General features: G+C 32.5%; 1 protein-coding gene across 1 annotated transcript in view; it reads left to right on the forward strand.

The window, feature by feature from the left end:
* The window catches only part of tesk1b (testis associated actin remodelling kinase 1b), a 55,306-nt gene that overhangs the window by 21,869 nt on the left and 17,690 nt on the right, over positions 1-15,747 (forward strand). Inside the window, 4 exon segments of the mRNA XM_059354220.1 lie at positions 3,378-3,499; positions 4,298-4,346; positions 8,431-8,577; positions 13,224-13,306. Of these exon segments, the coding sequence (XP_059210203.1) occupies positions 3,378-3,499; positions 4,298-4,346; positions 8,431-8,577; positions 13,224-13,306 (401 nt within the window).

Here is a 15,747-nt window from a genome sequence, read left to right on the forward strand (position 1 = left end):
CCATCACCACTCTGATCCAGATCCCAGCTGAGGTCCAGAGACACACTGACTTCAGCTCAACACTTCTGACTCCAGACTTTGACCTCTCACACACTCTCCCTCCCTCCTTTTCTCCTCCCTCTCTCCTTCCTTCTGTCATTACACCCTCATGTCACTAATGAAGTCACAACCTGAAACCCTCCCTCGCCGGTTCCACTTTATTATTAGCTCCAGGGAAATTTGGTTTGCAGTCAGGCATTAAAAGCCTGATTGATTCTAAACGCAAACAAAAATTTGGCCTCACAAGCCAAGTTCAAACATGGTTGCTTTCTGCAAAATGCGTCTGTTGTCCTCTCCCCTCTGGTCTGTGTAAACCAGGGGTCTCAAACTCAAATTACCTGGGGGCCGCTGGAGGCAGTATCAAAATGACCAAAAAAAAGACACAAAATGACCAAAAAAAGACACAAAATGACCAAAAAAAAGACACAAAATGACCAAAAAAAGACACAAAATGACCAAAAAAAGACACAAAATTGCAAAAAAAAGACACAAAATGACCAAAAAAAGACACAAAATGACCAAAATAAGACGCAAAAAGACACAAAATGGCCAAAAAAGACACAAAATCCAAAAAAGACATAAAATTATTAAAAAGACACAAAATTACCAAAAAAGACACAAAATTACAGAAAAAGGTAATTAAAGGGACCTTCCACACACAACACTGTAAATATATTTATTTATATTTTTAGTTTTTACACTCTCCCTCCCTCCTTTTCTCCTCCCTCTCTCCCTCCTTCTGTCATTACACCCTCATGTCACTAATGAAGTCACAACCTGAAACCCTCCCTCGCCGGTTCCACTTTATTATTAGCTCCAGGGAAATTTGGTTTGCAGTCAGGCATTAAAAGCCTGATTGATTCGAAATGCAAACAAAAATGTGGCCTCACAAGCCAAGTTCAAACATGGTTGCTTTCTGCAAAATGCATTGAAACATGCTATATATTCACATTCTCACAACCTTGAGTTACAGACTCTGTTGTCCTCTCCCCTCTGGTCTGTGCAAACCAGCGGTCTCAAACTCAAATTACCTGGGGGCCGCTGGAGGCAGTATCAAAATGACCAAAAAAAGACACAAAATTACAACAAAAAAACAAAATTACTTAAAGACACAAAATGACCAAAAAATACACAGAATTACCGAGGAGAGGGGAAAGTTATTTCTATTACAAAAATGTCATGAATGAGATCGTATTCTCCTATAGACAGAATAAAATTATTTTTGATTAAATATATCACTATTTTAAGCTTAGATTTAGTTATTTTTCCTGATTGAAGCATACGTCACATATGACTCGTTCAAGGACCGTCAGAAATGTGAAAATCAGACAATTCCTTTTAGTTTTTACAGTTTTGAAATATGATAAATGGTGTGATTGGGATGCTTTTTGAACAATAAAGAAAAAGGAAAACTTTGTCTTGTTCAGAGGGTTAAATTATTTATGTAAATATACCTGTTTATGGTGATAACACTACACATTAGGCCCTTTTAAACATGTCAAATAACAATAAAAATGCACCAAAACAAGAGATACATTCATAGCATTATTAAGATTTTAACAAATTTTGCATAATGTTGCATAACGTTCTCGCCTTCCCTCACTTTAACAGAATCTAACACTGCTAATTACACACAAACATACAGCGCTGGGTTTTCTCACTCCAGTCACACACACACACACACACACACACACACACACACACACACCTCTGTCTTCCTCTCTACACTCAGAGCTTTCACTTCTGCTTGTGTGCATTTCTTTTAGAAGTCCGACTCCTCGCTAAGTAAATATGCACTAACATGTAGTCGGGGGGGGGGGGGGGGGGGGGGGGGGGGGTTGCTGTGGGTTACCATACCAGACTGAGCTATCGCCATGGCAGCAGGTCGGCGCACAGAATCAGCCAAAATAAAGAGAAACTCAGCTGCTTTTGGAAACCGTCCAGTCAAACATCAGCAGCTCACTAAGTGTTAATATGACTCAGCACTTTGTTACAGTTTATTTTATTACTTCACATGGTGTTAAGTGATGTGGTTTATGGATTCATAATGAATTATCTTCATAAATACTGTGCTGAAGGCCTGTTTTAATGTGTGCTCTTAACCCCAACAAGCTGTTTCAGGCCATTTTTTTTTTTTTTTTTTGTTGCTGTTTTTACATTTAACTCCCTGTGGCCTTGTAATTCACTGCAATATATAAAATAGATATAAAATCTATAATTCCTGCAGCTCTGTGGAATCAGCACAATCATGGCTAGAAGTGGGAACAACTCAAATGTTTATTTCTTTTCTGCAGAATAACAATTACATTGACATAAATCAGTTATAATGACATAAATAATAAAGGAAAAAATGCAAAATAAAATGGAATGTGTATATATAAAACACTTTTCCAAGTGTCATGAATATGAAAAAAAAAGTGTGGGTTAGGGCTGGACGATATGGACCAAAAGTCATATCCCGATATATTTAGGCTGAATATCGATATACGATATACATCCTGATATTTTTATCACAAAGTGAGAGCAAATGTTCAGTCAAAGCCAAATATGACATGTCACAAGTAGCTTTATTGAAACGGTTTATTTAAGTGAACATAAATATTGTATAACAACAGGAGAAACTTTTTAAAAATCAAAGCTCCATAAAGTGTACATTTAAATAAAAAAAAATATCTTTCATAAAAGCTACAGGTTGCCTGGAGCAAGAATCACAGTGCAAATTTGAACTATATCAATATATACGATATGGTCTAATTCCATATCACATTTAAAAATATATTGATAGATCTTTTATATCGATATATCGCCCAGCCCTGTAAAAAGATTTTCAGTGAATATCGTTTTGTGAATAATGTTTTTAACAGGATTTAGTTATTACAAACACTTTATTTTTGGTGAGATTTAAAATAAGACATGTAGAATAAAGTGATTATGACAGAAATATCACAATATTAAGCTTCATTTTGGTTACTTTTTCAAACCGAAACTTTTGTAAACTGTGATACGTTCAAAGACTGTCGGAAAGTTCAAATTCTGACAATAATGCCAGTTTTTACAGTTTCTTTCTACGATAAACGGTGTGTTTTTGGCGATCATTTAAAGAAAACAAACATTTCAGAGAGTTCAGGGGGTTAAATAAAACTTTCCATCAATGGTTCTGTTTCTGCGGAGCAATAAAAGTTTGTTCCACTTTTCAGTTGTTTTGTTTCTGGTTCAGCGTTGCATAATTTCCATAACTTTCTGATTTCTTCACTGACAATGTTGCTTCCACAGTGTTGAAATAATTTCGGTGTCAGCTGTGGGTCAGAGTTAAAGGTTTTGTTGCTCTGTTTGTCCAGGTGCAGCACCGCGTGTCGGGCCAGGTGATGGCGCTGAAGATGAACACCCTGGCCAGTAACAGAGCCAACATGCTCAGGGAGGTCCAGCTCATGAACCGCCTCTCTCACCCCAACATCCTCAGGTAGATGAAGCCTTTTATTCCTCAACATGAGTCTCAAACAGGGGTCTCAAACTCGCTTTACTGTGTTGTGTGTGTTTGGTAATTTAGTGTCTTTTTTTAAAATAATTTTGTGTCTTTTTAAAATAATTTTGTCTTTTTTAAATGTGTCTTTTTTTGTAATTTTGTGTCTTAAAATATTTTGGGTCTTTTTTAAATAATTTTATATCTTTTTAAAATAATTTTGTGTCTTTTTTAAATAATGTGTCTTTTTTTGGTAATTTTGAGTCTTTTTAAAAATAATTGTATGTATTTTTTTAAATAATTTTGTGTCTTTTTTAAATGTGTCTTTTTTGTAATTTTGTCCTTTTTTGTAATTTTGTGTCTTAAATAATGTGTCTTTTTAAAATAATTTTATATCTTTTTTGGTAATTTTGTGTCTTTTTTTTGGTAATTTTGAGTCTTTTTTTAAAATAATTTTATGCCTTTTTAAAATAATTTTGTCTTTTTTAAATAATGTGTCTTTTTTTGGTAATTTTGAGTCTTCTTAAAAATAATTTTATGCATTTTTTAAATAATTTTGTGTCTTTTTTTAAATGTGTCTTTTTTGTAATTTTGTCTTTTTTTTGTAATTTTGTGTCTTAAATAATTTTGTCTTTTTTAAAAATTTTATATGTTTTTTGGTAATTTTGAGTCTTTTTAAAATCATTTTGTCTTTTTTAAATAATGTGTCATTTTGTGTCATTTTTTGTCATTTTCTCATCAAAGGGTTAATCTACTTGTTCTCCTCCTGTGTTAAGTGTTTGTTTTCTCTGCTTCCAGGTTTATCGGAGTGTGTGTCCACGAGGGGCAGCTCCACGCCCTCACAGAGGTAAGACTCATTATATTCATAATTATCCTGCTAGTGAGTAAAAGACTGCAGCAACATTTTATAGGAATCAGAATAACTTTATTCTCTGGGAGCAGTGCATCATGTCCTGTTATGTTTGTTTGTCAGGACCAGTATTACTGTTCGTGGGTCAATTTGGGGCATTCCAGGCATGTTTAATTATCCAAAAGTGTCAGAAACTTTTAAAAACCCCAGTAAACATTGTTTATATTTCATCATTAACTCCATTACTAATCATTTCAATCCATATTTAGTGCATGGTGCATGCTAAAGCTTCTTTTATGTACATTGGAAAGACCTACAGTCATGGAAAAAATTATAAGACCACCCTTATTCTTCAATTTCTTGTTCATTTTAATGCCTGGTACAACCAAAGGTCCATTTGTTTGGACAAATATAATGATAACAACAAAAATAGCTCAAAAGAGTTTAATTTATGAGCTGATATCTAGACATTTTCCATGGTTTTCTTGATAATGATTTTGGTTATCATCAATAAAACTATCAACCCAATCCCCATATAGACAATAAAACAGTAAAAATATGATTTAAAAAAGGAGTCCATAAAAAATGCGTCTTAGGGAGCTATTTAAAAGAAGTCCCTGATTCTGCAAGCCTCATCTATTTATAATATATTAATACAAAATAATAGTGCGAAAGAACAAGTAATCAGAGTGATCAAAAAATCATTAAATAAATCACACAAAAAATGCAAATAAATGGGTATTATAAATGGGCAATATAGACAATAAAACAGTAAAAACATGATAAAAAGGGAACGACGTCACATAAAAAGTCTATAAAAATGGGTCTTAAAACAGATTGGATGCTTGACAGCACAGAAACATTGATGGTGCTTTTAAAACTCGCTCCTCTTACACAATTATTGTATTATGTTTTAGCAGGAAGTAAGTTAGGAAACACTTTGGTAGCAGCACGCGTCACATACAGCAGGTGACCTTTGTTGCATGTCCTGCATTATTTTTCTTTTCTAATTAACACACTTTTATTGATTCTTTTATCATTACAAAGACTAAGTGCCCTTACTTTCTAAGCAATAACAAAAAGATTTGATGGGATAGAAGGATACAATTTGGGGGGAAATAATAATTAAAACAATAAACAAGCACCTTTGCTCAGTGATAAATACATTTTATTGTCTCTCTGTGTGAACTCAGTTAAAGTTGACTGTGTCACAGTCTGAGTCAGTTTGTGACATTTCACCTGTTTCTTATGTGTGATGGCTTTACCTGGCGTTGCCATGGTAACTGAGCTGCTCAGCGCTGAGAAGGAGGATTTGGTGTTGGTTTGGTGTGTAAGAGCAGCTTTAGTCTGACCCGTCATCGTGTCGGATTGATTGAAAAGGTCAGCAGCTTTCAGACACACAGATTAAAAATTATTCGGTTCTTTAGAGCAGGGGTCTCAAACTCAAATTACCTGGAGGCAGTATCAACATGACCAAAAAAAAGACACAAAATGACCAAAAAAAGACACAAAATGACCAAAAAAAGACACAAAATTACTAAAAAAAGACACAAAATTACTAAAAAGACACAAAATAGACACAGAATAGACACAAAATAGACTCAAAATGACCAAAAAAGACACAAAATTACTAAAAAAGACACAAAATTACTAAAAAAAAGACACAAAATGACCACAAAAAAAGACACAAAATGACCACAAAAAAAGACACAAAATGACCAAATAAAGAAACAAAATGACCAAAAAAGACACAAAATTACTAAAAAAAAGACACAAAATTACTAAAAAGACACAAAATGACCACAAAAAAGACACAGAATGACCAAAAAAAGAAACAAAAGTACTAATAAAAAAAGGAACACAAAATTATCAAAAAAAGACACAAAATGACCAAAAAATACACAATTATTTAAAAAAAGACACAAAATGCACTCCAAAAGACACAAAATGCACCCCAAAAGACACAATGACAGAAAAAAAGAACCAAAATTACCAAAAAAAAAGACACAATTATTTAAAAAAGACACACAATTACCAAAAAAAAAGTAATTAAAGGGACCTTCCAAACACAACACGGTAAAGTTCCATTCATATAAAGCTCACATTAAACTTTCATATAAAGGTCGGGGCCAGTGAAATCTCTTTTTATTGATTTTTTATTGATTTACTGACTGTCTGTAGGGCGATTCATCTTTAAATGTATAAAATGACAGAAAAAGGGAAATTCTGGTCACGTGGTGGTTTAAAATACCATAAACCTCAACGTCCCTGGTGACCTTTTTCTCTCAATGTTTCCTGTTTCTATTTTTTACTGTCTTTCCAAAAATAAACCCAAAAAATGACTCGCACAACTTTTAAAATGTACTTTAGAATAACTGCTGCACAGTTGTTGTTTTTTTCTCAACATGAAGTGACAGAAAGATTTCTTTAATCCATTAGTCATTATTTTATGCTTTATTCATTTTTTGATGCTAAATAACTGATTTCCAACAATTTTATGAGCATTTATTTCAAATTCCATAAAAAATAAAAATTGCTTTTATTACAAATATTAACCATAAAATGGAAGAAATCTGTAAAATGAATAAAATGGGACATTATAGATTTATAAAAATATATATATATTTTATATATATGAATATATGTTATATTTAATGAAAGAAAAACAAGTACAAAATTGTTAAGAAAAAACAAGGTTATTTAAATTATTTAAACGGATATTTTATCTATTATCCAAATTTTTAAAGAGATTATCTGTAAAACAAGTTACGGTTGTTTACCGTTATTATACCACCAGAGTTTTTACTGTTTTTTTTATTTACGGTATTTATTTTTCCTTTTTGTTTGTTTTGACAGTGTAGTTTTGTCCAAACACCAGTTTAAACCCTGATATTTTTAATATAATTTACAGTGACATAAAACCGAGAAAAACAGTAAACTTTTACAACTTAGAAACTGCAACTAACACATAATTTGTTCCATAAGATTTCACAAATGATTGACTTTTGTAATTGTCACCTTCAGTAAGAGCAATAAAATAAAGTGTGGCCTGATCGATAAAACGCTGCAATAAAGAGAGAAAAAAAATCAGATAATAAATATCTGGGCTTTAAATAACAGACACGATATTTATTAACCCTTTGATGCACAACATGGGTCAAAAATGACCTGCATTCATTTCCATGTTATTTAATGTTTACTGTGTGTTTCTTTGCTTTATCTTTTAATATCAATTTAATTTATGATTGAATATTCAAAGTATTCTTTAAATATCTTGTTTTTGATAACAACAGATCATTATTTCCATTATGCCTCTCATACTTTATGAAGAAAAAAAGTTTTTGTATTAATAGATAAGTAGTTAGCTTAGCAAGCTACTAAGCTAAAAAGTTAGCTTAGTAGTTGGTTTAGCAAGCTATTTTGCTAAATACTTAGCCAAGAAGTTAGCTAAGTAGTTAGCTTAGCAAGCTACTTAGCCAAGAAGTTAGCTTCGTAGTTAGCTTAGCAAGCTATTTTGCTAAATACTTAGCCAAGAAGTTAGCTAAGTAGTTAGCTTAGCAAGCTACTTAGCCAAGAAGTTAGCTTAGTAATTAGCTTAGCAAGCTATTTTGCTAAATACTTAGCCAAGGAGTTAGGTAAGTAGTTAGCTTAGCAAGCTACTTAGCCAAGAAGTTAGCTATGTAGTTAGCTTAGCAAGCTACTTAGCTAAAGAATGGATATGGGTCATTTTTGACCCATGGTGTGCATTAGAAGAGGAGTGACACAAAAAGGGATTTTATTTTAAAAAATGAATAAAGGAAAACATAAAATTAGGATGTATGATGATCAAAAACAAACTAATTGAGGAAAACCTGGAATACTGAATGATGAAATTAATTTATTGCAAAGATATAGAATATAAGAACTCTGTCGGGTCACTTTAGACCATGTTGTGCATCAAAGGGTTAATGTGATTGTATATAGAATTAATTAATTTACAGTACAATAAAAAGCAGTTTAATGTCTTTATAATCATAATGAACTCCTTGTGCTTTGGTTTGTGTGTTTATAATAACTGTTAGTTTGTTTCTCAATGATCCAGTACATTAATGGCGGTAACCTGGAGCAGCTGTTGGGCAGCGACGTCTACCTGTCGTGGAGCGTGAGGATGGTGCTGGCGCTGGACGTCGCCCGCGGCCTGCAGTACCTGCACAGCAAGGGAGTCTTCCACCGGGACCTCACCTCCAAGGTGACCACACACACACACACACACACACACACACACACACACACACACACACACACACACGCTTCACTGCCCAAGTACAGCACACACACACCAGTGAGCCTCAGGGACTGTGCTGATGCCTGTGTATTACATTTACTGTACATAAAGATGTTCCACAATAACAAGAAGCACACAGAGAATCAACATGATGTTCAGAGTCGAGTCCTTTAATGATCTGTACTCCACCATCCAACCAGGGGCACTGAAACGGATGTTTTCTTTAAAATACTGCAAAAATACACAGTTTATTGTAGAAAGAAAACTGTAAAAACAGGCATTATCGCCAAAATTTGAACTTTCCGACCGCAGTTATGAAAGTTTCTGTTAGAAAAAGTAACCAAAATGAAGCCTAAAATTGTGATATTTCTGTCAAAATCACTTTATTCTACATGTCTCATTTAAAACATTTCTAAAAATATAGTGTTTGTAATAACTAGATCCTGTTAAAAACATTAAATTCTGCTCCTCAGAGACACTGTGAAGACATGATTGATTCTGCTGAGACCAACGGTCACGTGACAAATATTCACTGAGAATCTGTTTACACAGAGCTGAGAGGAGAGGACAGGAGAGGCTGTAAACGTGTAAATAGTTCAATATTTATAACATGTGGAGACACAATTTATTTTTCTAATATTCATGACACTTGTGGCCACTTGGAAAAGTGTTTTATGCTGTATATAAATTCAATTGTATTATTTTTTTTAATCATCAGAGAAATTCAACTTGCATTTTTTCTTTTTTATGATTAAATATCATTATAACTGTGGTATTCTGCACAAAATACATGTTTGAGTTGTTCCCACTTCTTCAGGACTTTCAAGGCCACAAAGAATAAAACGTAAAAAGACAGCTTGGGGTTCAGAGGGTTAATGTAGATTTGCTAAACAGTAAAAAGCTCTGGTGCAGATTTAAAGGCTTTGCAGGTGCGTCACAAAAGCTACGTCAACAACAAACAAACAAACAAACAAACAAACAGGATCCATGGGAAATGTCTGTTTCTGAATGGAAAATGGATCTGAGTTCACAGCAGGATACTGAAACAGAAAAAGACTCAAAGGCCTCCAGCTAAACTGAACTAAACCAGCAGTTTTCTTTAGCTGCAGGCAGATTATGTTCAAGTTCATGTCTTAAATAATTAATGTTTGCAGGTAGACTTCTGAAAGAAAGCAAGTAAATAATAATTTATACATGCATACATAATTTAAGTCGCAGTTTTTAAACAGAAATTTTACAGGGGTCAGAAAACTGTGAAATAAGTGACAATAAAGTTTAAAAAAGGGAAGATTAGTGATAATAATAAATAAGAAAAGTAATAATAAAGGAATAGTTCATCTATTATCCAAATTTTTAAAGAAATTATCTGTAAAATAAGTTGTTGTTTACTGTTATTTGTAAATAATAATAAAATAACGATAAAAAATAATATCAATTCTAAAGTATCTGTAAATAATAATAATTATAAAATGATTAATATTAACAATAATATTATAATGATAATCATTATTTTATAATCATACATTGTTATTATTATTCTTAATTTTATAATTATTATTTCCACATACTTTATCATTTATATTATTCATTATTATAAAAAACATTAATAATAATCAGAATATACAGTAAACTATAAAGAAATAATATTAAAAATAAGTAATCTTTTATAGGATTTTTGCTGATAAGATTAGAAATGGCTTTTTGGGAGAAAAGAAAATAGCAGAAAAAAACGCAAAACAACGGTAAAAATGTTTTACAAACAACAAAAGGATCATAAAAACATTAAACCACCAGGGATGAAACAAAATAAAAGAGTATATTAAACTAGCAGAGGGATGATAAAACCCAGAAAAAACATCTGAAGCTCCAGAAGTTGATTAAAAATAGATTATGATGCAACCTTTTGTTTTATATTATATTGATCAACAGATGTCCAAAGTCTTGATTCAGAAAATCTTCAGAGGAAATGTCGACATGCTGGAAACTGTTTGAGGAGTTTCTGTGGTCGCGTTAACTCTGTGAAATAATCACTTCATAGTGGAAAATGGCACCGAGACCAACAATTTCTTCTCATTTCAAGTGAGATCGCCAAATTATAAGTGTGGAAACATCAACAGCTCTCAGCTACTGAACATTAACCCTCTGAACCCCAACAGGGAGTTCCTGTTCCTGTCACATTTTACTCACTGTGGCCTTGTATTTCACTGCATTATATATAAAAAATATATAAAATCTATAAGTACTGCAGCTCTATGTAATCAGCACAATCATGGCTAGAAGTGGGAACAACTCAAAAATGTCTTTTGTGCAGAATCACACTTATAATGCAATAATTCAGGGGAAAAAAGAAGAAATCTCAAGTTAAATTAATTATTTTCAGTGATTTTTTCGTCACATGACTGTCTCAGCAGAGTCAATCATGACTTTACAGTTGCACAGAGGAGCAGAATTTAATGTTTTTACAGGATCTGATTAGTGAATACTGTTTATTTTTAGCAAAATTTTAAAAGAGGCATGTAGAATAAAGCGATTAAGATTAAATATCATTATTTAAACCTTAGTTATTTTTCTTAACCAAAGCATTTGTCACTCAATTCATTGAAAGACATCAGAAATGTAAAAAAATCTGACAATAATTTCTGTTTTTACAGCTTCTGGCTATAATAAATGGTGTAATTTTGGCGATTTTTTTTGTTTTTTAAAATGCATTTTTAAACTTGCTAGCAGGTTGTGGGGTTCACATTTTAAATGAGGCATGTAGAATAAAGCCATTAAGATTAAATATAATTTAATAAACATAAATGACATTAAAAAAAAAGAAAAAAAGCAAGTAGAATTTCTCTGATAAATTATTTTTTATAAATTGGAATAAAATATAATTTATTTACACAACACTTTTCCAAGTGCCCACAAGTGTCATTGATTTTGGAAAAATAAAATTGGGTCTCCACATGCTTTACATATTGAATTATTATTATTAACATTTTTACTTACAGCCTCTCCTGTCCTCTCCACTCTAATCTGTGTAAACAGCCTGCAGTTCTGTCTGATTTTCCGTGAATATTTGTCACATGATTCTTGCTCTCAGCTGAGTCATTCAAGGCTTCAAAGTTGCACTAAGGAGTATACATTTTTTTGATTTTTACAGGATCTGCTTAATGCAAACTGTTTATTTTTGGCTAAATTTAGTAATTAAATAATAATAATTAAATAATTTTGGACTGTTTAAATCTGAGATTTGATTTTGTTTCTTAACTGAAGCGTTTGTCACACAATTACATTTAAAGACCATCCAAAAAAAAAAATCCAACAATTATTTCTGTTTTTACAGTTTCTGGCTCAAATAAATGGTGTAATTTTGGCGATTTTTTTTTTTTTTTTTTTTTTTTTTTTTTTTTTTGTGGTAGAAATTTAAATGAAACATGTAGAACATAGTGATTTAATAAAATCTAGCTATTTTAAGCTTCATTCTGGTTACTTTTGGTTGAAAACCTGCAAAAAAATATTTTTTTACAGTTTCAATCAATGATAAATTGTGTAATTTTGGCTTATTTTTTTCTTTTAAACCTCAGCCTGTGGCAATGTTCCCTGAAAAGCCTGGAGCTATTATTTTATTTTCATTTTATTTTTTATTTTACAGTTGTGGGGTTCCAAGTTAATCTGGTCACCTATAAAGCTTTTACAGCAAGTGAAAACCTTACATCACTGTTGGAATACCACAGGGCCACATTTAGCCATACAGGTACATATCAAAAAATTAGAATATCATGAAAATATTGAACTTTTTTTGTCAATCATTTCAGAAAGTGAAACTCAATAAAAACAACAACAACAAAACAACAACAACGACAAATTTAAGAGGAAAAAAAAATCACAAATTTAAGAGAAATCTCAGAAATTTACAAGAAAAAAAATAAAAAATTTAAGACAAAAAAAATAGAAATTCATGATAGAAAAAATCTAAAAATTCATGAGAAAAATACAAATTTACAAGAAAAACAGGCTTGAAATATTTCACTCTGTGTGTAATGAATCTATATAATGTATGAGTTTCACTTGAAACACAAAAAATGACAAAAAAACACATAAAAACACAAAAAAAGACAAAAAACACATTAAAAAAAGACAAAAAAATGACAAAACACATAAAAAACACACCAAAAATGGCAAAAACACACATAAATTGACTAAAAACACACAAAAAACACAAAAAAACACATAAGCACAAAAAAGACCAACCAAGTATTGATGTATAGAAATGAAGATACTTTTCAGAAGCCTGACATTTGTGTTTAAAATATCCTTTTTTTATTTTGTAATATTCAAATTTTCTGAGACAGAGTTTTGTGTTTTCATTATCTTTAAACCAGAATCATCAAAATTACAAGAAAAACACTTGAAATATTTCACTCTATATGTAATGAATCTATATAATATGAGTTTCACTTTCTGAAATGACTGACAAAAAATATTGAACTTTTTCACAATATTCAAATTTTTTGACATGTACGTGTGTGTATATATAAAGCGACACACACACACACACACACACACACACACACTTTGGGTCAGTAAGAGTGATGTGTGTGACCTTTGACCCCTGTGTGTAGAACTGCCTGGTGCGCTGGGAGGGCAGCGTGTGCTCCGCCGTGGTGGGAGACTTCGGCCTGGCGGAGAAAATCCCAGATTACAGGTGAGTCGGTTCACCAGAAACCTCCATCAGCACCACCATGAGATAAGACACGAACACAGAAACATTCCTCCACTCCTCCTCTACGTCCTATCTGTCCCTCGCGTCGTATCTGTCTCTGTCCACAAACGTCTCCCACAACTTCCCGTCTGTCTCATGAGACACACACACACACACACACACACACACACACAGAGACACAGAGACACATTACTCACAGAGCTCACACAGTCAGGTTTTTCCAAAGTATTCATGTACTGTCGGCACATGATGCCTCCGTCTGAATGTTGTGGTTAACCCTCCTCCTCCTCCTCCTCCACCGATTGCTGTTTGGGGAACTTTTATTAATATTGCGAAGTCTCATTTCGAGGCGTGAAGCACCGCCGACTCGCCTCTCTCTCTCTCTCCGTTGTGTTTTCAGCTGGACGTTTTTAATAAGCTGTGACATTTATGTGGCGTATTTTATTCACTGCTATTAATTCACTGCAGCTACAGCTGTGACTATAAATGACAAAGTTTTATTTTCTACAGCTGACATCACATCTTCCATAACGGTAGAAGATTCCTATGCTCCTATGAGCTATTTTAGTTGTTATCGTTATATTTGTCCAAACAAATGAACCTTTAGTTGTACCAGGCATTAAAAATAACAAAAAATTGAAGAAAACAAGGGTGGTCTAATCATTTTGTTTCCTTTACACACATATATATATATATATATAGATGGATGGATGGATGGATGGATGGATAGATGGATAGATAGATAGATATATATATATATTAGTATAAGGTATGCTGTAGTGTGTGCTATTTAGTATGATGATGATGATATAATAGAATGATGATATAATATAGTATTAAAAAAACTACAGAATAATTACAGTGTAAGCTTTAAAACATTGCCAGTGAAGATTATAGTGATGTGCAAATAAAAATGGCAAAAAGGCAGTGTTTAAACTCTTATTGTCTTGATGCTGGCAGATATAAAATAAAAAAAACTTTGCATCTCTAGTTTTCTGATTTTCATGTCCTCAGATGTTGATTGTAGCTATTTTAGAGTCTGGTACAACTTTTCATATTAATCTCTCAGAAAGAAGTATCTTTTACTTCATAATGATTTGATCTTCTGTAGTTGTCTTTCAGCTCTTTGCTGCATGCTTTATGTGTAAGCACCACTTTCAACATTTTTATCAAGATCTGCGTGATGATTATTTCATTTTCTTGTACGTCTTATCATTTTTTGCAGCTAAAAAAAAAAAGAGGATATAATCAGTATTTCTCGGTTGTTTTGATGCTTGGTGTTGCCTGGCTGCACGGCTACATGTGGACTTTGTTGATGTATTTCTGCACTAATGTTCCTGTTGCTATGCATGCCTTATGCACTGTTTATATTGTTTCTGTCTTTATGGTGTCAGATGGTTTCAAAACATTTTACGTTGCATTAGAAAGTATCCAGCTGGCTCAAACTGGCACATTTACAAAACCCTCTGAACCTCGAGCAGTTTCAGGGCGCTTTTTTTCTTTCTTTTCTTCCCCCTGTCACATTTTACTCACTGTGGCCTTGTTTTTTTGCTGCAGTATGTAAGTCCTGCAGCTCTGTGGAATCAGCACAATCATGGCTAGAAGTGGGAAGAACTCAAAAATGCCTTTTGTGCAGAATCACAGTTATAATGCAATAATTCAGGGAGGAAAAAATAAATAAATTTCAAGTTAAATTAATTAGTTTCAGTGAATTTTTGTCACGTGAGCGTTTGTGCAACATTTAAGCCAAGATTGACTCTGCTGAGACAGAGGAGCGCAGAATTTAATGTTTTTTACAAGATCTGATTAGTGCATACTGTTTATTTTTAGCAACATTTTAAAAGAGGCATGTAGAATACAGCGATTAAGATTAAATATCATTTAATAAACGTTAGAATGACATAAAACAAGAAAAAATGCAAGTAGAATTTATCTGACAAATTATTTTTTATAAATTGGAAAAGTGTTTTGTATATAAATTATATTTTATTCCAAGTGCCCACAAGTGTCATGGATTTTGGAAAAATAAAATTGGGTCTCCACATGGTTTACATATTTAATTATTAACAATTTTACAACTTCTACTTACAGCCTCTCCTGTCCTCTCCTCTCTAATCTGTGTAAACAGCCTGCTGTTCTGTCTGATTTTCCGTGAATATGTCTCAGCAGAGTCAATCATGACTTTACAGTTGCACAGAGGAGCGCAGAATTTAATGTTTTTTACAGAATCTGATTAGTGCATACGGTTTATTTTTAGCAACATTTTAAAAGAGGCATGTAGAATAAAACGATTAAGATTAAATATCATTATTTAAACCTTAGTTATTTTTCTTAACCGAAGCATTTGTCACACAATTCATTGAAAGACATCAGAAATGTGAAAAAATCCAACAATAATTTATTTTTTTACAGTTTGATGAAAT

The sequence above is a fragment of the Centropristis striata genome, chromosome 17, assembly GCF_030273125.1.
Source record: "Centropristis striata isolate RG_2023a ecotype Rhode Island chromosome 17, C.striata_1.0, whole genome shotgun sequence".
Taxonomy (NCBI): domain Eukaryota; kingdom Metazoa; phylum Chordata; class Actinopteri; order Perciformes; family Serranidae; genus Centropristis; species Centropristis striata.